Source organism: Asterias amurensis, chromosome 2, assembly GCF_032118995.1.
Source record: "Asterias amurensis chromosome 2, ASM3211899v1".
Lineage (NCBI taxonomy): Eukaryota > Metazoa > Echinodermata > Asteroidea > Forcipulatida > Asteriidae > Asterias > Asterias amurensis.
In genome coordinates this window covers 25,558,671-25,581,415 of record NC_092649.1, presented here as the reverse complement: position 1 = coordinate 25,581,415, position 22,745 = coordinate 25,558,671, and the positions used below count along the sequence as shown (strand labels likewise).

Here is a 22,745-nt window from a genome sequence, read left to right as displayed (position 1 = left end):
TACTGAGCGCTGGAGTTCCTGCGAAAGTCGAGTTATAAAATGAATGTCGCGGTTCGCTGAGAGCAAAGTTTGCGCACACATTGGCTCATTGCTTACAGTTCGCCAACGTATTTTATTATATTTATAAACAAATTGTAAAACAACAAATGGTTTTCAGCACTTTTTAAATCTAGGACGTAGCCCCCCCCCCTTGACTTTAACCACGCCCCTGACTGTCACTTCGTGTCTAGTAGTGTATATCCAGACCTATAAGCATAATAGGATTATATCTGTATCATGTTTACTAAGTTCGTGGCGCCTGGAGAAAAAAAAACGTGCCCCCCTGACGACCCTTCCACCCTACCCCGTCTGCGCCAGTAACGTATCAGTGTTGTTGCCCGTAACGCGCGCTGCAAGTACGCCATTGTTTTGTCGAAGTAAATTGTCACTATCGTAGTGCTTATCAATTGAAAATTCTTCTACACTGATTTTTTTTTTTTTTTTTAAGAAATCTGTTTGAGAATGGCAATTTTATACTACAGAAACAAAATCGCTACCGGTACCATACGCCAACCCCCAATCACGATCACATCGGTGCACTGATACAGCTATCAACACTATGACGTCACTGTTTCGGAGGCCAATGCCCCTGAGTGCATGCAGTGAGATCTAACCACCATGCCATAATGATTATAGAGCTGGTGTCACTGCTTCGGAGCCGTGGTGGTCAAACCCTATAAATAGAAGAGGAAGGGCTACAGCTGGGTTACAAGCAATCAGCAGTGGTTGGAGAACGAGTGGAGTCGAGCACCAGCGTTCTTCCTCTGTACCTGTGATGGTCATTCACAGTCCAAACCGCCTGGTCAGTTCAGTTTGACTCTTGCTCATTACATTCCAGATTTATCTGACTGTGAAAGCGCATCTCATGTGCACCTAAATTGCAGCTTTTACTAACTCAACGCGTTCCACCCACATATCATCAAAACAAAAAGAGCAGTCGTGCGTGAACACCTTCAAAACAAATTCTTAGGGGCTCCTTTAGTATCTCAGAAAAAAGGGTACTCCAGAGTGCTTTGCCAGCTGGTGCGGCAAGGAGGATAAGCCAGAGGACAGAATGAGTTTGTGGAATGTGTTGGTGGTTCTGGGGGTAGTTTCCTCCATAGCTGTTGTGAGAGCTGCTCCGGCATTCGTATTAGCTCCCCAAGCGCCAGCGGACCAAGAGGACGATGTTTTGGACGTAAGTACCAAGTAAATTTATGTTTTCGTCTGCTTTTTAGCATAGTAGAAGTAAACGTATCTATCTAATCTATCTAAGTTTTAGAATATTGATGTTGGTTTATCCATGTTTAGTTTTTAGTTTGTTCCGCCGTGAAAACAGCCAGGCTTTCGCACCCTGTCTGTCGAATTAAAGGATCAAGTCTTGTTTACCCCTAGTGTGATAAATGTACACAATCATTTAGCAACATTCAGATTTGACCTTTGATTGATGCACCAAATTTGACTAAATACAATCGAGGAGGTCAAACAGATAAAGTGTCTATACAACTACAACGACAGAAACAAGTGTTGGCAGAATGTTAAAATCGCAAATGAATAGTAAGAATCGTAACGAATGTAATTATTATGCTGTTTCAATCTCGAAGGACTAAAAGTTTTTGCAGATTTAGAATTATTTTACCAGGAATGCTGGGATGGGGCGGGGAGGGGGTGAGTACTAGGTAGACTCGAACTCCCCCTTGGTGAGGACGATTCGGACTTAAGATTAGCCATCGGGTTTTGGGAAAAGGGTGTCAACATTTCCTGGAAACTTAATTAGTGATGGGTGTCGAAACTGTTCACTGACAATACATTTGGCAAATAAAACAGCTCCTGAAAACGAGCAGAGTATACTGTTCGAAACGTCGAGACCAAACTAGCTCTTTACAAAGCCACCGCTCCTTCAAAAGAGTTTTTACCCGGTGTTGGTACCCGCAAGTGTACTACATGTATTAATATTTATATTTATAGTTGCTTTTAAAACAGCTAGGGTTTCCAAATTAGAATTATTTTACCAGGGTGTCCAAAATACACACAGACCACCCTGTGGCTCACACCATCGACTCGTACTCGGACAACAGGGGCTTGACTATACAGTACTGACATTTACTGTAAACCGTTATCGTTCAATTCCATTTTACGTATTGTACTTTTGTTATTTATTTTCATCTTCTTAGTGGGAGGGGCCTAGCCTGGGGGTGCATGTCACCAACTGTGTGTTGAAACTGTGCCACGGGGTACTGGTGTGTTAAAAAGAAACCCTCATATATGCGGTCTTGGTTTGATTGATTGCGAAAAAAATGTTGTTTGTCGAAGGAGACGAGACACCTTGTACAAACACCGAAAGGTAATTTAAAAAACCAAGCAAGACGCCTTGTGAACCCGCGTCTATTGTTACCGGCCTCACCCCAATTAACCCGTGCCAAAACTGCACCCCAACTGTTAAGTTTTAGAAGATATGGCGTGCTGGAGTTTGTGTTTACATGGAGCTGAACAAGTGTTTCAGTTTTAGAGGTATACATCATTCCAAGAAAACACATTAACCGTACACTATTTGAAATAGAAAAGCCGTCTAGACAAAGTGCATATTAAAGACTACACTTTAAACACTTTAAAGGGTTGCCTGACCCATTCAAGGGTCAGCCTGACCCATTCCAGGGTCAGGCTGACCCATTCCAGGGTCAGGCTGACCCATTCCAGGGTCAGGCTGACCCATTCCAGGGTCAGGCTGACCCTGGAATTGGTTTCATTGGGATTGGAACTCGGATTTTGCTCGTCAGTTTGACACATTTTTTGGTCACTCTGGCACAACTTGCGGGTCTTATATACTGACCCAGAAGTTGGTCAGGCCTCACATAACCGGGATCCGGTTCAATTATAGACTTGACCCAAGTCCCACTCCCGTGCCATCGCCGCAGCTACCGCTTGTTTACTCGTTGGCGCGATGTGCTTTAGGGTCCTCTTACACACGAACGGGACCTGAATCAAGTCTAGGTCAATTCTGATCCGGGTCGGGTGTTTTTAGGCCCTTGTCACACGAGGCAATATACAAGCAACCAGTTCCAGAGAATCTCAATGAAGAAAATCAACATTTGAATGTTCAAATATTTTCCTTGTGGAACGCAAGACAAGGTTCGAATACTAACTTACGTGCTACCAAAGTGGTCCCACGTAGCATACACTGTAGTTGGTTGCCTGTTAAAAACATTACCTGTAAACGTTGCTTCGTGTAAAGACACTTTGTTGAGTGAGGCAAGGGGTTCACATCAAGATAAACATAATACGCTTAGCTTAGTTTGTTATCCCCCAACCAAACTTGCTCATACTCGACTAATATAACTTAATGGTGATCCTAAATTGTTTTCGAAGGCGCTGAAAGTTGTCTTTGAAGTTATTTTCTCTGTGTTTTGATTCGTGGACTCATAACCACTGCGTTTTGAACGGTGGCTCATCTCCCCGGAATTATTGATTTGCTTTACGGTCGTTCCTCTAACAACACACTCTTGCTCTTACGGAGGAGACCAAACAAACTCGCGTACAAAAATACAAGACAGACGGAGTTTCCTACAGAGGGCGTCACGCATGCCTATGAGACTTTGTCTCGGGGAAAACAATTTCATGTATAGGCACGATTTGTTTTCTTACCAATTTATTCTGTAATGTTCCTTTAAGCATTGTTTTTTTCCTCCGTGACTTATTCAATGTTATTGTTTTGTCTTGATGTAGCGGGAGGAAAGAGCAGCAGGCTCCGGAGGTGGCGGGTCAGGGAGCAATGATTACGGCAACTTGAGTGATGACGAAGATTACTACACAGGAGGAGTTACGGTAAAAACTCTGTCTTATAAATTCGAAATACAAATTGATCAACTCAAGGGACCAGGGCCCAATTTCATGACTCTGCTCACCGCAGAATTCTGCGCTTACGATCACGATTCCCCGCTTACGTGCAAGCGCCGAATTTCTGCGCTAGCCTTGTAAACGTAGAATGCCTATAGTAACGTGGAGTACGCACGCGCAGACGCCAAAATTTACCGCTAAACGGTGAAATAGGCTTGCTGTTAGCACAGAATTCCCTGCTTCCGTAAGCGCCGATTCTGTGCATACGGTAAGCAGAGCCATGAAATTGGGCCCTGCTTTTGACTGTGATTACTGTCACAGATTCCGGGTCATATAGCCACAGATTCCGAGTCAAGTCGCAGATTCGGGTCATACTGATCCGAAATTGGTCGGCCCTTAAGCCATTTTGAGATATGGTTGACACTTTATACTTCCTTTCTTTGATTTTGGTACGTCTGTCTAACACCCAAACCAAAAGATGTACTCACATGGTGTTCATCATCCGACTATTCAGAGTGTATGTATAGGCCTACAGGCCATATTATGACCATGGCCTCTGTTGATTCTGGTCTTGGCCTTGCACCGTGCCCCTTTAAAGGTTTTCCAATCAAAGCGAAGTGTCCTTTGCAAAAAGGAAAATAAAAAACTGGCCCTCTCAAAGATGAAATTCCAGGTGTACGGTGCTTTGGTCGGAGCGTCAAAACAATACCGCTTTTTGACAAATGTTTAGCTGTTGAGGCGAGTTGAGCCCGTCTTCCCCTATGCCGTAAAAATAAAATCCGAATTGGCGGCTAAAGCTTAAGGCTACGGACGTAATGTAAGGCATACTTCGACGCTCGATGATGCAAACATAATATAGCCCTAGCCGTTGCAGTAGAAACTTATTCGGACACGGCCTAACTAACTTTCTCCCTTTGCAGCCAACACGCGTCCGTAAACCCGAGATTCGTCACTTCCACGTCGATGCCTCCATTACAGCCCGGTTCGCCAATACATTAGTAAACAGCATGCTGGTCAACACGGAGGAGTATGCACAGGAGGCCACATTCTCCATCGTTCTACCCGATCAGGCCTTCATCAGTAAATTTGTAATGTGAGAATCTATCAGGATTTTTTACCCTTAAATTGTTGAAGAAATTGTGTACATTTTCACCCTTCCCCCCTAAATACATCGGCCTGTAACTGTACAAATTATTTAGTTGTCGACATCATAAACGTAGGATGTCGACTTCTCGAGATGCTACATCTCAGGATGTCGTTATCTTAGTTTATGACGTCATCATCTTAAAGTATATTTGGTGCGTTCGTTTAGCTTCCCTGGGTCGACCCCGATGTGTTGCGATTTTTTTTCCAGGACGAACGTGGGTAATTATCTGCACACGTTAGTCCTGGGGGAAAAAAATGCCACACACCGGGGTTGATCCGGGGGAGCTAAACGAACGCACCCATAATCTCAGGGCCTCAACAAGTTATATACCATTTTCAAAGCTCTGAAAATTCCAGACTTTAGAATTGTACTCTTTAGAATCAGCTCTTTGACTTCAGTCCCAAACTTAACTTCCTAAATAAGACGACCTCATCGGACAAAGTCATTAGTTCTTGATATCTTAATATTGGTCTCCTCCTGCAGGGTGATCGACAATGTTCCATACGAGGCCGAAGTGAAGGAGAAAGAGCAGGCGCAGAAGGAATATAACGCTGCAAAAGAACGAGGAGACACTGCTGGACAAGTCAAACAACAGTAAGTTTAGCTTGAAATGTGTTTATACGAAGGCCGATAAACTTACTCTTGGTGCTTGAAGTTTTGCAGGGTGCACCCCCCCCCCCATCCCCATGCTACTCTAATCTTAGAGGTATACCAGAGTGTGTTTTTGACGTGCGTTTTGGGGGTCGTAACCAATACCTGTATCGGTCTACGGCCATTGTGCAGTGGTTAACCAATGGTCAGCTTAACCGAAACATTTATTGGCTACGACCGCGAAAACGCACCCCTGGTAACCTTATTTGGGTAATGATAATTTCTGCTGTGCTTTGCTAATCTGGGTACCCAAAGCGGCTGTATTAAATTATGTCCTGATTTCATTATTGTCTTCGTTAATGGCAGTGTGACCAAGCCTAACACGTTCCGTGTTGCTGTAAATGTGGCTGCGTACTCCACCGTGACCTTTGACCTCGTCTACCAAGAGTTGCTCCGAAGACGTCACGGTATCATAGAGTACAGCATCAACATCGACCCCGGACAGGTAAGCAAGTCAGGACATGAGACTGGTAGCGAGTTTAGACCTTTCTATTGCAACGTCACAGCTCGAGTTTTTGCCAACCGAGGCTGGAAAACTATGGAAAGCCATATGCAAAACTAAAAACAGTTGTTTGTAACAATGGTACATATTCAAAAATAGTGTTGAATTTGTTGGAAACATCCATCATGGGAGATACTTTTTGGTGCGTATTGCGCCCTGTATCGTATACCTTCCGCCCATGAATAGTTAAAAAGCAGTTCGGAAGTGAGAAGTCTCCAAAATTCAGAAAATCTACACTGCAGTTGTAGAATATATAAAGCAAGACAAGTTCTCAAAAGAGCACAATCTACCTTGCTAGTAGATACACACATGGTGTTACCGCAAACCAAATGTAAATTGACTTATACAACATGCATTTTTGTGTCTCTCTTAACAACAGGACGTAAAGTTACACCAATTAAAATCAGCATTACGTTAACAGAAAACCAGCAACGTCCCATCCTTTCTGTCAGATCCAAACAGAATTTGAAAGTTGATTGGATTACACTTTGAAGTCATCTAATCATTTTGTCGTATCTTTCGCTTCAGATTATCGGAAGCATGAAGGTGGATATCCGGATCACGGAACCCCAGGGTCTACAGGAACTCGATGCCATGTGGTTGTCAACAGGATCAGGTAGTAGCTCCATCAATGAGGCTACCCCCTCCTCCCTTCAGGATGTTGTGTTTCTGGACAAGATATCACAGTCCAGGGCTCACATCAAATTCCACCCGTCAAAAGATCAACAGAAGATGGAACGCACTGATGGAATCATTGGTAACCTAGTGGTGCATTATGATGTCCTCCACGATCTGAGCGCCGGGAACCTGCAGGTAAGACGATTAACTCGTAGGAATAGAATCAGAGAATGTGATGTGTGTTCAGATACGTTCTGGACCCAATTCCATAAAGCCTGTTATGTTAGCACAAACATTTGCTAAGCACAGAAAAGTATTGCTTAACAGAAACAGGTTTCCATTAAAAATTACGTGAAGTTTGCATTGTTGTGACACTGCTGCCCAACTCAGTTGTTTTGCTTTGCAAACAAATTTGTCGAGCATCATTTTCTGCTTAATAACAGTTTCATGCAATCGGGCCCTGTGCAGGCAGTCTTCTCCAGAAGACGGTCGGAGCACACTCTGATCGAAATGTCGAGTAGAAACCGGCTCATCTCAGAGCCACCACTACTCACAAAAGAGTTTTTGTTTCAATGGTGTCACCACAAACCTTACTTCTTGGTATTATTCCGACATGCATAGCTTTAAATCTTATCTTGCCTGAGGCAAAGATATACTTTAGAACGCTATAGGCAAGCAGACTGAACAGGTAAATTTCAATCCCGTTAGAGAACCTTCCGTCTGAAATGTGGTACTAGAAGACCCTCTCTCAATGTGGCGCAATGGGATATTCACAATCGAAATAAGAAGGTAATATGAACTAGCAAAACATCCCCGATAAATCGTGAAACTTTACTTAACAGAGTTTCCTTTAAAAAAAACTAAGACACGTAGTGAAAATTCCTGTATGATCGCATGTGTAATGAATACTACGAGGTAGTAAAGAATTAGTGTTCCAAAAACCTCCATAAAAAAATGATACACAAGCTTAATTTCCACAGACCCAAATGAATTAAGTACTATTAAGTTTAAATACGTCGGTCGTGCATTATCTTAAGAAACATATCCTGAACATTTCTTTTTTTCTTATATTATTTATTTTTTGATATTTAGATTTGATATGTCATATATATTTTATAACTATAGGTCACGAAGTTTGTCAATTTTAATAAAAAAAAATAATATAAAAAAATAGGCTTACAAATCAAAGTTTTAACAGTTTTACTTACACCTACGCAACCAACATTTTATGCTGTGCAATGTTTTTATTTTGTTGAAGTGTACATACACAAAAATCATGTAAAGGGGGGAGGGCGGGCTTAGGAGAGGGGCACACTAAAATATCCATAACCAGATACTGTTCCGGGCGATTATGTATTAAGTATTTATTACCCGAGTAGAATTGAGTGTACAAAATCCACGGTGACATCAAAAGTGACACCCATGGGCGCACCCCACTAAATAAGGAGAAAACAGAGCGTCCAGCTCATTGTAATGTTGTGTATACCCTACACAAATTCTATATTAGACAGATGTGAGAGCTTCCAAGGGGTTCAGTGTAAAAAAAAGGTTGACCAATTTAGGGACATGGGGGTTGTTGACTTCCAACTTAATGTATTTTGGATGATATTGAGCCCTAACAAATTGGTCCTATCTGCTGAGAGGTGTATGGGAAAAATTTTCAATATCGGTAATCGGACGTTTGGGAAAATTACACTGATGTATGGGTGTTTTGGCTTGCAGGGGGGGGGGGGGGGTGATAACTCGACGGGCCAAAGGACCCTGCATATTAAATTGAGTAGAGGATTGAAGTTTAAGAGTTAGTGAACAATTTTCCCTTTACTGTAAAAAGCTGTTAGACTTCTAAGTGTGGTTCGTGTATTTTTTTATTATTAATATTTAGCGTTTTGCTCTGTACGCTTTGGTGGGGTGCACCCGTAATCATCCAATCATTGTGTCCACAATTTCACTTCACGCTGTATCGGAGCGTTCGGATCCTTTTGGTGTGCTGTATAGTCGAGAAGAACGGATCGCTTTAGATTGAACTGAGTGGAATCCAGTCCGTCGGGTAGATCACCAGTATGGATGCGAATTGATGTGTAGTACTTGGGACTTAAGCCACTGTGAATAAACGAGAAAAAAAAAACACGCACAATCAACTTTAAGCAAAAAATAGTTAGTGGCCTGACGTTTCGACCCTAGCAGGGTCTCTCTCGAAGACTGAATGGAAAGAAAAAAATGGGGAAAAAAACTATTAGTGTGACATAACCAGTGAAGTGGAAAATACATGAATCAGAATATGCAACACCGAGAGAAATATGTGGTTCTCAGGGAACATCTGAGGGAGTACATTTGTATACCACTGTGCCTCATATAGTTCAGTTGGTGCGGCATCTGCCCGAAGTGTCAGGAGTCTTGGGATTCAATCCCAATGATGAAAACTCTGATTTGTTTTCTCTCATCCCATTTTGGATGAAACAGAAAATAGATAGAGAGAGGGGGTCAGAAAGCACGCAACAAATAGCAAGGGGGTACACAAGATTAACTAAGTATACACTTTTCTCGCCAATATTGTGTAGGCTCTGGACATAGACTGCGCAGGCAGTTCGATTATTTCACCTCAGAGTGCACGACATTTTGTCTTCTCGTTTAGCTAGATATGTTCCTAAAATTGTTCGGTATGAGCGTGATACCTCAGTCTGATTGTCCATTATGAACGATTTGTGGGCCGTTTCATTTCACCATAATCGGTTTTGTGTTAGCAAAGATTACGGTGGCTTTGAAGGGCCACCCATCCTCGATTGAAGTATCTTTGCGGCATCACCTCAAGTCGTGAATGTTGTGTCAGCAAGCTTAAGTGTTCACATCTTCTCAATGCCTTTCACATATCGTTTCCTGAAAATTCAAGCACTCGGAAGACTTGTTCCTTTGATTTGGGAAAGTGATTTTTGATCTACCTGCAGGTCTACTATAATATATAGTCCCGCGTTGTCATGTTGCATATTACCTTCATCTGTCTGGGGACCATTGTTTAGGTAGGATACGACAATGGCGGCAATGTTCGGTTTGTCGTGTGAAACACCAGACAGCTGGCGCCCGTTACCTAGGATTATCAGCGCTCTTTTCCCCATGCGGCTTGTCCCATTAAACTGAATGGCAAACTTGCGTTTGCAAGCTATATGATTTCTATTTACATAACTTGTTTGTACATTGTACTGGTTGCCTTGGAAGGGGTATTCTTCTAAAACTACGATTAAACGGTTAAAACGGTTAAAGTGAACCTTGGGATGCCTTGGATCGGACGAGTTGGTTTAGTGAAACCGTTTGTTAGAAAGGTGTTTTAAAAGTAGAATAATCTACACAAATATGCCTCTAAATCGCAAGGTTTTCCTTTTAATTGGCAAACTATTACGGTCAGCCAGTTTCTGGAGTCAAAAGTTTGTCTCAAAAAATAGCGTGCCGTGATAGACGTAAAAGGAAAACCGTGCAATTTCGAGGCATAATTTGTGTGGGTTACAAGTGAGCGGACGAGTTGTCGAGTTGTCCGTAGGGTAGGGGCGCGTACGTTCATAAAGGGCGAATTGTCTTCCGGTTCAACTAGACCAACAGAGTTAACGGTGGACAGTGACTGTTTTAACTCACATTACAGCCTCTCTCATATGTAGTTCACCCTCCTTCCATCTAGTGCCTGCCTCCTCGTTACGGATGACAACTAAATTATAGTGGTTGTTGTCGTCCAGTGACCACTCGGCCGTGCCGTAGAGTAGCACATCAGGCTGGTCGCACATCAGCATCATAAGGTCCTGCACTACCTTGTCAATACGGCAACTCAGCTCCCCTGCCTGTTCGGGGTTCCTACGACCGAGAAATCCCACAAAGCTAAGCCTCTTAGATGCTGATTTGGTCCCATCAAGTGCATCGTCGAGGCTTTCTGTGGGTGCCATCAATGCCGCAGCAGTGGAAGAATGTCCATGGGGGAACTGAGTCAAACAGTACCGCCCGTCCTCCAGCGACCTCTCCCAACCGACGCCGTTGTTGTAACTTTCCAAGAACTCTCCATTTAAATAATCCACACATTCTTGTCGAAAGAAGCCAAGCATTTCTCCCAGATGCGCAGCGTCTTCCGAGTAGGATTTAACACGTGGATAAAACTCCATGGCTGGTTATAATAATATGATTATTCACAGAATGCTCAAACATGGAGGAATAAGAATAATCAACACGTAGTCTAGGCCCACATTTATACCTGATTTAAATGCGCATGACTAAGCTTGCCTGCACAATAGCTATGAATTCCGTTGACAAAAATAAAATAACACCGGAGGTCACAAAATAAAAGGATGGTTGACCGATCAACAATGTACACGATAAGTAGAGATACTCATTACATGGTGTTACCGCAAACCCTTCTTTATAATACACGATGTTTGTGGCGTAAAGGGACGCGTTGCATTGAATCGGGCGAGTTGGTCAATGAGAATCGTTTGAAACTGTTTGCTATAAATGCATATTATGGTCAGCATGTTTTGCAAAGAAGAATATAATGATTCACACTATAAATGCCTCGACATTGCATGGGTTTTCCTTTTATTACATCGTGAATAACACGGCATTCCAATTTGTGTTGACTCCACAACAAAATGGCCGACCGTGTAAAACCAAGCCATTTCGAGGCATATTTTTGTGTGGATCATTGACATCTACTTTTTAACGATCGAGGCAAAACTTGCAAGCCAAAGTTAAAGTAAAAGTTTACCATGGCCCTGCTTAGTGCTCACCCATATTAAAAGCCCCTTATTTAATGGCAAGGGGTGCCATGAAATGACAACTACCTTAAATAATACTAATAACACGCAGTTATTTTACTTTATTTTGTTAAATGTTTTGTTATATTATTTTGCAGTTATATTTGTCAAAACCAAAAGCGTTTCAAAGCGCTCACAGCATGGAGCTCACGTGTGTTTTCCTACAATGGTATTCGAATTTAATTAAGATTAATTTAAGAGCCTAGCGCTTTAAGGTGCCAACCATGGCAGAAAATGGCAGATGGGACTACAGGGCGACGACCCCTCAGTTTCGTGGATTCTTGTACGTGCGTTCACAGCACTCAGTGGGCGACTTTGCTAAATAGTGGGCGAGTTGACACCAGAAAACTGTCGGCGATTCACCATGCTGGTCGTGCTCACACCTTTTGTACGTAGCCTACTTTTCGAGTCACTGGTTATGAAGAACCTAAGACTTGATTTCAAGTCTGAGATCGCAGTTAGTTATCTGCTTCCACCACGCAAAACGCTTTAATAGTAAAATAAGCTGGTAACTTCGAAGAATTTAACAAAAAAAAAGAGCAATATCAGACTTTCCATGGAAATACATGTTTCTCTCTATACAGACCAACTCTAAACTTACTTGACAGCCTGCTGATGGAGCGCACCATCTCTCCATTTCATTCCTGCGCTTTCGTGACGAAGTACCACTAAATTATAATAGTCACCCTTCGCCTTCACCTCTGCATACCCGTATAGCAAAATATCCGGATGGTCACATAACAAGGCGCACAAACTGCTCGTGAATTGGTTCATTTGGCTAAGTAGATCTGGTGTGACGTTCACAACTCGGTGGCCAAAAAATCCCACAAAACTCAGGAAACTGGCACCGCTAGTACCACCAATGTCCTGCGACATAACGGCATGACCTTGGGGAAACTGAGTCACAAAGTGGCGACCGTCTGCCTCCAGAATTCTATCCCAGCCCACAGCTTTGTCGTACGTGTCGAACGGGAGTGTCCCGTCCACAAAGCTCAACGTCTCTCTTTTGAAGAGTTCAAGCATTTCTGTCATGTGGGCTTCGTCTTCGGCATACTGGGCTTCATTCGGGGACAACATTATTGTAGATCCACGATCCACTATTCACTATACTTCCAACGTTAAGCTTAGAAACGGAGTTACTACATGTACACTATAAAGGGTGCGTTCGTTTAGCTCCCCTGGCGGTTTTTGTTTTTACCAGGACGAACGTGGGTAATTATCTGCACACACTTGTCCTATGAAAAAAAAACGCCACACACCGGGGTCGACCCAGTGAAGCTAAACGAACGCACCCATATCATAACTCAACGTGAACTCAATGCCCGAGACATTGAACGCTTGAGTAAACAAGTGGTCTTTGATAAGCACTTCAAGGGGTCGCCGCTTGCGCTTTGACTACAGACTAGGATGAACATTGATCCACTTCACTGAGTTTATGGGCATTCTGAACAATTCAATTACCAAGATGAGAAATTCATTTCGGCCTTTACACCAAATTTACAAAAACTACAGCAAGTTACCATATCAATGTAACAGTACACAATTCACTACCAGCCGGTATATAAATATACGTATAAATTATCGCCGGTGGGCGTATTTTTTTTTCCTAGGACGAACGTGGGCAATTAACATAAAATGTTCCAATTTAAGTAACTGCCAAATGTGTTCTAATTTGAATAGCCATTACTTAAATTGGAACATTTTATGTTAATTGCCCACGTTCGTCCTAGGAAAAAAAATACGCGGCCGGTGGTCGCCGCACGAACAGCGCCCTCTTAAGGTGGTGAATTGACTGTTGTTGTGACTATGTAGAGCCAGAAATGAGTAGATTTTGAACTTACGTTTTAGAATTGTGGTTGCCAGGCGGTTTGTTCGAGAACCCGTTCATTTTAGAAGAGGGTTGTTAAAAGAAATTAAAATTGACACCCTGGTGATGATTTAGATTACATGAATGTTTGATAAGTTATGGTTTTAAAAACAAGCCCATAGACTACGAATTCGTCTTCAAAGACAAATAACAACAATTCTTTTTTTAAGAAAAAGCAACAACACCACCCGACGATGACGGTCCCTACATGTTAGCTACGTGGCGAGGATAGGCAACAAATGTGTTGTAATGTTATGCATACACTGACAGAAAGTCACTCTGTTTTGAAGATTTTGTTTTTACTGTCCTACCCGATGTTTCACTTTCATTGATAGAACAACAAATAGTGCTATCAAATATTAAGCACCAACTGATTTGTAATTTTACAGATTAACAATTTTACAGATTTACAATTTTACAGATTAACAATTTTACAGATTATCAATTTCACAGATTTACAATTTTACAGATTTACAAATTTACAGATTTACAAATTGACAGATTTACAATTTTACAGATTTACAATTTTAAAGATTTACAATTTTACAGATTTACAATTTTACAAATTTACAAATTTACAGATTTACAAATTTACAGATTTACAATTTTACAGATTTACAATTTTACAGATTTACAATTTTACAGATTTATCGTACGAAACATGCAGTCGCCCAGTAGGCCTTACGCTGCTTGGGGTACAGGGAACCTACGCTTCAGGGGAGGGTACTCCAAAAAAAAATATGAAAATTTAAACTATTTCTTTGACGTCACTCTATTGATGAAAGTGTAGATTATTTTTTACGAATTACTTGTTATGTTATGCATTGGGATACACAAAGTGAGAATTCAGGTATTTGACAATCACCAATGGTGTCCAGTGCCATTAAAGCTCCCACCAAATACTGTAATATTATGTTTCTTTTGAAAAAGTTAAATTTATGTTATTTTATGTAAGATCAGTAATTATGTCCACTTATCAACTTGATTGGTGTTAATATATCATGGGAAATATAAAATCATCAAAACATATAATGAATTATTTATATGTCACTTCCCCCTTTATATCTCCTCGCCTAGGTTATGAACGGGTATTTTGTGCACTATTTCTCGCCTGAGGGACTTGCCCCTGCCCATAAGAACGTGGTGTTCGTGATTGATGTGAGCGGTTCGATGTCCGGCTCTAAGATTCAGCAGACGAAAGAAGCAATGAATACAATCCTTGCCGACATCAGAGAAGGCGACAGGTGAGTCCAGACTAAACTCACATCGATGTGGTTGAGTACCAATCAACCACCCTTACCTTTACGTCCAAACTTGTGGATTGTGCTGAGTAGACCAACGTAAACGTAAACGTGAAAGTAAGGGTGCCCCCCCCTCCCACTAAAGACACTGGACACTATTGGTAATTGTCAAAGACCAGTCTTCTCATTTTGGTGTACCTCAACATATGCATACAAAACAAACCTAAGAAAGTAGGATTTGAAACTTTGCAAAAATTGTTTTATTGTTACTATACATTTACTGTTATGTTTGAAAAAATAAAAATTATATTTCCAGGTGACTTTTAGAGTGTCTTCTTTCTTTGATTACAGGTTAAACATTGTCACATTCACAGATGACATTCGGACCTGGAAGGCTGGGGAGATGGTGGACTGTACACCGAATAACATTAAAGATGCCCTGGATTTTGTGGATGGCTTGCGGGCGCTCTATGGTAAGACAATCGGTTAAAAAAACAAATACACCAGTATGGTGTATCCCAACATATGCAAAAATAACAAATCTGTGCAAAATTTGGGCTCGATATTGGTCATCGAAGTTGCAAGAGAACAATGAAAGATAAAACGCCCTTGTTGCACAAATTTGTGTGCTTTTATATTATGCCTAATAATGGGCTTCAGGCCTGAAGTCTCTAAATATTTGATTGAGAAGTTACCTGTTTCTCAAAAACCACGTTACTTAAGAGGGAGCCCTTTCTCACAATGTTTTGCTATCAACAGCTCTCCATTGTTCGAAACCAATTACGTTTTTATTAATTAGTTTTAATTTGAGTAATTTCCAATATAGCGTCCATGTGCTTTAACAAACAGGTACAAATCTACACGCTGGCGTCATGGCCGGCGTGTCCCTCCTCGAGACATCTGAACTGGCTGATATACAAGACGAACGAGATGCTTTCTCAATGGTCATTATGCTAACAGATGGCCTCCCGTCATCTGGAACCACTAATCTGTTGCAGGTACGTATGGGCCATGGTGCCCTGGTGGCGATGTGAAGGCAGCGATAGAAGATCATGTGTCTGGTTAAATAAACATTGCAGAATTGGTTTTTGCTAACGAAACAGTTGCTGGCACTTTATGTAATCCACCATATACAAAAACCTAACAAACCTGTAGAAGTTTGAGATCGATCGGCCATCTGGGTCACGAGAAAATAGTGAAAAACCGAGAACACATTTTGCAGGACATCGATTTAAAAAAAAAAAAAGGAATGAAACGCTTACTTGGCAATTAACAAATTATGAAATTTGAGAAAGGAAAAGTTAAAGGGATGTTTTTCTACTATCAGCATCATAAGGCCGTGTACATTCTATATAAATCTATGATCTTAGACGATTTTTTTTTCTTATCATTTCTGTAACGTTCTTTTAAATTAAAAAAACACTACAAATGCAGATACGAAATGAGGTGGCCGCGCGAATCAACGGCAAGTTTGCCCTCTTCTGCCTAGGCTTCGGGGATAATGTAGACCAGAAATTCTTGGAGCAGTTAGCCACCGAGAATCAAGGCGTGGGACGTAAGATATACGAAGACAGCAGTGCCGCCCTCCAGCTCAAGGGTTTCTACGATGAGGTTGCCACACCGCTCCTCTTCAACATCAACATTAAGTACAACCATATCAACGTAGACGCCACTACGCAGACCACGTTTCTAAGCTACTTCGAGGGGACTGAGATCATTGTGGCCGGCCAGCTGCCTGTTGAGAACGAGCTTACAGTGCAAGGAAACGGCATGACGGAGTTGGTGGCCACGGTTTCTGCGAACTCCATGGATTCTTTCCTCGAGCTGCAGACATCGGTTAATACACAGGTAACAGTTTCACTGAAGAGTTTAGCTGCATTAATCCTAGATGTGTTGTCATAGTTTTGTGAGACCATAGTGATGAGACTTATTTGTTCCTTCTGAAGACGTTCTGTTCTCATTTTGCAGACACCATCTGCAGCTGTTCTGAGCCGGCACGCGGTCGATGACTTCTGCCAGCGCCTATGGGCTTACATGACCATCAAGTCGCTATTGGAGGATAGAACTATCGCAAGAAGTAGGGAGGAGAGGGACGCACTGAAGGCCAGGGCACTTGAACTTTCACTGACGGTAATTGCAAGATTTCTGTTCTTATTGCACAACTGTTCTATAAGCCCGTAGTGGCCTCCTTGTAGTTTTAACTTACGATTTTAACCAAGATTAGGGAAGTTTAAACTTCGTGGGAGTCGAGATGAAAACCGTATCAATCAACGTAGTGAAATCGTGATTATTTGAGCAATCTGTCTGTTATTGTGTTCTTGACAATTAGTACCATTTCGTGACACCATTGACGTCACTGCTGGTGGTGAGACCTGAGGACAAAGAGGACGAGGTTGCACCACCGATTGGTGTAAATGATGCGGGGAACGAGGGGACCAACGAGGACGTCGAACAAGGTTAAAACCCTAAGGTTTTGAATAACTTTGATCTAAATATTCTGGAAACACCCCAAGTTTTAAATAGTTTCGAAAGACATATACATGCATGAACAAATGTTCAAGTTTAGAGTAATTGTAATCTAAGTATCATGAAAGCCGTTCAAATATTAACCCTTCGATGCCTCGGCCTTGTCAAGGGTTGCTCGTTTGTAATTTTGATTTCACACTTATAAAACATTTTTCAGAAGTGAAGAAACAGTTCCCCCTACAAAAAAAAGAAGAAGATATTAACACACTTTAATGTTTTATTTTTTTTATATTAGTATGTGTCTACACATTGAAAAAACTAGAGTATGTTTGTGCCCAGGCTCTATAGAAAGTGTTTTGTTACTGAAGATTCCGAGTCCATTAGTCATACTACCTGGGGAAGGGCATAAAGGGTCCATGAACTTAGCTGATTCCAATTCACCGAAAGGGCCTTGATCATAAAAGAGTGACTTTTGTCCCTCACTCGCCAGCTTGTTTGTCATGGTTATGTGTTTTTCTGTTTTTTCCAGATGATGATATGACGAGTTCCAGCGCGGTGCACAACAGACGCCCCGCACCTGCTGGCACTTCATCTAGAGGTGATAGTGCAAGCAGAGGAGGGAGCGCAGGGAGAGGAGGAGGAGGAGGAGGAGGGGGCGGAGGATTCGGTAAGAATTTCTTTAAAACATTTTACTTTTTAGAGGCAAATACTGTATGCTCTTAATGTAAAAGACTGAAAAACACTCCTTTTGTCCGCCATACCACAATAATAATAAACAAGTAATAATTCTTTATCCCTTATGCAAAACTAACATCTATCCAAAATGACTTGTTATGGTCACTAATTATGTTCATGTACTGATTGAATCCTTACAGCGGACAGTGATCCCCACTTTGTAGTTCACGTTCCAGCCAGTGACGTCAGTGTCTGCTTCGATATTACTGGCCAGCCAGGGGAAGTTTATAATCTGCTGACGGACGAGGAGCTGGGTACGTAGTCGAGGACAGTTTATCTAAGAGTAGATGTATGTTTAATCAACAACCTCGTTCCAAGTATTGTACGATATAGCCGCGCCATTTTTTTCTTTTCCAGAATACCTTGAACGAGAAGTTAGAATAGATGGATTACACATTACGTCATCAACCGCCATCTTAGAAGTAAAACATTATTTGACAGTTGTCTGCAAGACTGCGTTATGTTAACTAAATGATGCTTGATAACTTGCTTTTTCTTTAGTGCTTTCAAACAATTTTTTAATTTCTACAATCATTGTTCTTTTTGATTTTATTTTCTTGACTTTCTTCAGGTCTCCAGGTCATGGGATTTATCGTCGCTGCTCCCGAGCAGGTTCCGGGAACTGCCCGTATACGAACCTACTTTGGTAGAATAGGGGTCCGTTTACCCGGTGGGAATACCGTCAGGATCACCACAGATGCCGTAACTGTCAACAACAATATGGTGCTGTCTTGGACAAACACTGTTGCAGTTTACAAAGGTAGGGCATGCATTGTGCATTTTCGAAACTTTGTGTTTGGTTCCGTCTGTGGGCTCCGTGGGTCCGTCTGCCCTTTTGAGGAGCCCCGTAGGAATGCGCATGTTTTCTCCATAACCTTACTGACAGAGCCTTTAAGCCAAAAGCACAAAGCCGTGGTTCAAATAAAAACCTATGTGAATACACTGTGTCCATTTTACTGGCAAATAATTGTACAACATTGGTTGAGATAGCTGAAGAGGTTTTGAGATGTGGTTCTTTCTTCATATTTCAAAAGTTGATAACCAAATTCAGACAGTATCTCCATAAAATATAAGATTGTTTTTCTTCCACTGGGCTATGTACAAATCTTGCCCGCCAGAAGTACAGACTCTGTGTGTTTTTTGTGTTAATTTATAGCATCACATGTTTCATGATTTATTAAACATAAGCTTCATTTTAGTTTAATTTAAAATGTGACATTGTGCAAACTAGACCTAAGGTTTTTGTTTGAATAAAACGTGAACTCTGTATTAACTTGATCTTAATATTTCATCGTGAACAATGGCCGCTTCAAGGCAGGCAACAGGCTCCCCCGTGCTAACTCATAAAGCCCACATTTTCAGTCAAGTAAAATGTTTCGAATTGAAACAAACGTACTCTCAGGTTGTTACTTTATGTTATTTTAGTATAGTTAGTTAGCTTACGAAGCCTACCTTTTCAGTAAAATTGTAATCATGTGTCGTTAGTACTTGAATGTGAATAATGTTTCGAACTAACACAAACGTATCATAGGTGTGTTACTTTATCTTGTTTTGTTTGTCTATTTTTAGCATCAACCCTTTGTGTTTATTACTTGATATTTTAAATGTTGTGTAGCTCATAAAGCCTTTGTGTCTTTAGTACGTCGGTGTTGTGACTAATGTTTCGCATTGACACAAACGCACTTTCAGATATTGTGTTACTTTTATTTTGTTTGCATATTTTTATCAACAACCCTTGTGGTTTATTAGGCCTAATTTCTGTTACTCATGAAGCTAACATTTTCAGTAAAATAATAACAATTAATTATTATGTGAAATCTTGAATGTGCCTAAAATGTTAACCATCGACCCAAACGTACTCTCAGCTGTGTTACTTTATCTTGTTTACGTTTGTCTACTTTTTAACATCAACCCTTATGCTTTATCACTTGATATAAGAGCAACTATAAATATAAATATTAATAGTAAACTTGCGGGTACAACCATGGGTAAAAACTCTTTTGAAGGAGTGGTGGCTCTGAAAAGAGCCGGTTTGGTCTCGACGTTTCGAACATGACAGTCTGCTCGTCTTCAGAAGACCACCACTCCTTCAAAAGAGCCACCACTCCCTCAAAAGAGTTTTTACCCATGGTTATACCCGCAAGATTACTATTAATATTTATATTAATAGTTGCTCCTATTCTGCACACCATGCAAAGCTTCAAAGTTTTAACAACATCTATTTTTGTTTATGCAGGTAACTGGACCGTTGAGGTCTTTGGCAAACAGGTGATGATTTATAAAAGTGATGGCAGTGTCAACCTGGTGTTTATGTTACATCGTATGAATCCAAACAACGCCTACAAAGTAGATCATCTTGGATTCTACATAAGGAATCACGAAGGGCTGACCAAGGGCGTACATGGCCTCATAGGTATGTTAAGACCCAGTCACACAGGCCCCAATAACGAGAACGAAAATGATGAACGATAAAAATGCACTCCCTCGATTGGTTGAATAAGCGTACGGGCGTATTCTGTGCGGAGCAATTCAACCAATCGAGGGTGTACATTTTTATTGTTCTCGTTTTCGTTCAGTTATCGGGGCCTGTGTGACCGGGCCTTCAGGTTGAACAATGATACATGTATTAATTAGGCCAAATAAAAAGATATGTTTAGCGTCCTCCATTTTTGAAAAAAGGAAGGAGGAGGTTTTTTTTAAACGGCTTCCCGACAGGATAAACGGACAAACAGAGGACGTACGAATGGGAACAAAAACACCTAAACTTACAAACAACAATAACGCTTAATTAATTAAGATGAAAATATGATGTGTATAAAAAGAACAAACGATGATATCCTTGCAAAGCAGGCAATGGAAAGATAGCTATGTTACATATTGAGAAGTAATGACTCTTTTGAAGCAGGCTTCAAAAAACGCTCAACTGACGATTGGTTTTATCTCTCTGATCCTCTTAACAGGGCAATTTCAGCGCAGAAAAGTACAGATGGTACCCTTCAGCCCGTCGGATGGTGGCGCCCTACTCGGTGAGCTCCACGTGATGGACAGAACGGTGAAAGTGGTCCAAAGGTCTCGTCTGAACTCCTTGGTTGGGGAGAAGCAGCCGTGTTGGTTTGCTGCTAACAACGCCAACGATCTGATCGACGGGAAACATACAGACTATTTAGTACCACTAGAGACTCTGCCGTAATGATCGTGTGGTGTTGAGTTTTGTCTTAGCAATTTAAAGTGACATTTGTTTTATTGATACTTTGCATGGTCACTAATGTTGCTTCAAACAATGTCAACCAGATGTATAGTTGAGGGCATTGAATCTACAAGTTTTAGTGAACTTTGGTTTAAGTCATTGTGATCCAATTAACGCTGACAATGAAGATTGTAATTATTGAACATTTTATCAAGTATTTTTATACCCACAGAAAGTGTCTTTTATATACAACATTTTATATGTAAATGATTATGTTTTAGTCATCAAAGATAATGGTGAGCAGTAATGGAGGAGGGACTCACAACTGATGCCGTTATTTGCACCAAACATAACAGAATGCCTTGCGTTGTTTCTATTGAGACCCAAATGTCTCTGCTCAGCGTTTGAGTTCCTTGGGTTTATTATGAACCGAGCCCTGACATATAAGTCGAAACAATGTAAAGATGCAGGGGTGCAACTATCGTCCACCAGGACCAAGTTCGCGCAAGGACTATCGTTGACCATAGTTTGACGGAACATTGCCCGAATTCTCTGTTTGGACTACGCTAGTCGACTATTTTGGAACCAACCTACCACCAGGTATGGTCGCATCGCTGGTAACCAGTAGCCGGTTTCATAGCACAGTGTAGAGTGGATCAGTTATAAAAAAAATGTGCGTTTTGCCGGTCGCCATGCAATGACATGACTATACAGTCGGTCGTACTCTAACATCTGTGCGCATGCCCTATGTATGTCAATTAACAACCACTCATTAACCAATCTTTGCGCGAACTTGACCCAGGGACTTTTTGTTTGTTATCCACGAGTTGGATAACATATTGTGCTAACGCACATCAGTGTAAGAGTGAAACCAAAATTAATATTCTTTATCCCCGATGCAAATTTAATAAAGGTTCAAATACTGTTCCAAATATTTTTCTACGGAAATGTTTTATCTCATTTAAAGATGGTTTATACGATTCGTGCGTTATTATCCACGTACGTTATAATAAAGTAAAAGTGATTTTGGTAATGACTGATGCTAACACCTTTACAGAATAAATGAGATTGTTTTATAGTAGTGTCTAAAGAAAATGTGTATATTATGTTCTACTGTTTCTGTCTGTGTTTGTATCATATGTAAATGTAGATGTATACACTATAAAACTAACATGTGAAATTTTTATTTCAAAAGGTCATCGAGTTTTTTTAAAGATATCGTCGACAATCCGGCGTAAATATATGTCCACACCGGAAGATTAAGTCTCAATTTTTATTAAAATGAATACACAATAATTATAATAATAATGAACCATTTTTGTAGAGCGCATAATTATCACAATCACAGAGAAGTCCCTATGCGCTTTGAGATGAAAACAAAAGAGAAGCGTTCTCAGATACAAATTGTGGGGCTTTTTGCTATCGACGGTGCTGTAGGCTTTCAACCAAAGGTTTTTGTTGCCATTAATTTTAAGAGTGATTACCAAACGTGTACATTCCCTTTAAAAGCACTAGAAATAATTGTTGGCATAACTTACATGGTATCGAGCAATGGGAAACATTGCGAGACACGGCTCCCTCTAGAGTAACATAGTTTTTGAGAGAGAGGTAATTTCTTACTCAAATATTAAAAGGATTCAAGCTTGAATTTTTTTTTCATTTCTTAGGCATCTGGGCTGAAAGCTCACAAAATAG

The 22,745-nt window shown here is 41.0% G+C and overlaps 2 protein-coding genes across 3 annotated transcripts; one reads left to right on the top strand and one right to left on the bottom strand.

The window, feature by feature from the left end:
• Nucleotides 1–660: 660 nt before the first annotated feature.
• Nucleotides 661–22,108, top strand: LOC139954393 (inter-alpha-trypsin inhibitor heavy chain H3-like). Its single transcript, XM_071954164.1, has 17 exons — nt 661–1,216; nt 3,742–3,840; nt 4,773–4,945; nt 5,483–5,593; nt 5,957–6,095; nt 6,681–6,965; nt 14,499–14,665; nt 15,014–15,135; nt 15,512–15,660; nt 16,097–16,510; nt 16,631–16,792; nt 16,992–17,118; nt 17,658–17,795; nt 18,004–18,117; nt 18,435–18,623; nt 20,100–20,276; nt 20,824–22,108. Exons 1-17 carry the CDS (start codon nt 1,094–1,096, stop codon nt 21,051–21,053), a joined length of 2,919 nt encoding a protein of 972 aa, XP_071810265.1. The 5' UTR covers nt 661–1,093; the 3' UTR covers nt 21,054–22,108.
• LOC139954394 (uncharacterized) lies at nt 8,485–12,771 on the bottom strand. Of its 2 annotated transcripts, none has more exons than XM_071954166.1 (2): nt 12,156–12,771; nt 8,485–8,870 (listed from the first exon to the last, which is right to left on the bottom strand). In XM_071954166.1, exons 1-2 carry the CDS (start codon nt 12,629–12,631, stop codon nt 8,699–8,701), a joined length of 648 nt encoding a protein of 215 aa, XP_071810267.1. In that variant the 5' UTR covers nt 12,632–12,771; the 3' UTR covers nt 8,485–8,698. The 2 variants fall into 2 exon arrangements, with proteins under 2 accessions (XP_071810267.1, XP_071810266.1); XM_071954165.1 differs by lacking the exon at nt 12,156–12,771 and adding an exon at nt 10,392–11,492.
• Nucleotides 22,109–22,745: the final 637 nt, after the last annotated feature.

What these genes read in the sequence shown, in the direction of transcription:
- LOC139954394 (XM_071954165.1), bottom strand. Translation starts at nt 10,906, where the DNA reads ATGGAGTTTTATCCACGTGTTAAATCCTACTCGGAAGACGCTGCGCAT. An exon ending in CATATGAGAGAGGCTGTAAT is followed by an intron (nt 8,871 to 10,391) that starts GTGAGTTAAAAC and finishes GTTTATTCACAG; the next exon opens with TGGCTTAAGTCCCAAGTACT.
- LOC139954393 (XM_071954164.1), top strand. Translation starts at nt 1,094, where the DNA reads ATGAGTTTGTGGAATGTGTTGGTGGTTCTGGGGGTAGTTTCCTCCATA. An exon ending in TCAACATCGACCCCGGACAG is followed by an intron (nt 6,096 to 6,680) that starts GTAAGCAAGTCA and finishes CTTTCGCTTCAG; the next exon opens with ATTATCGGAAGCATGAAGGT. An exon ending in AGACATCGGTTAATACACAG is followed by an intron (nt 16,511 to 16,630) that starts GTAACAGTTTCA and finishes CTCATTTTGCAG; the next exon opens with ACACCATCTGCAGCTGTTCT.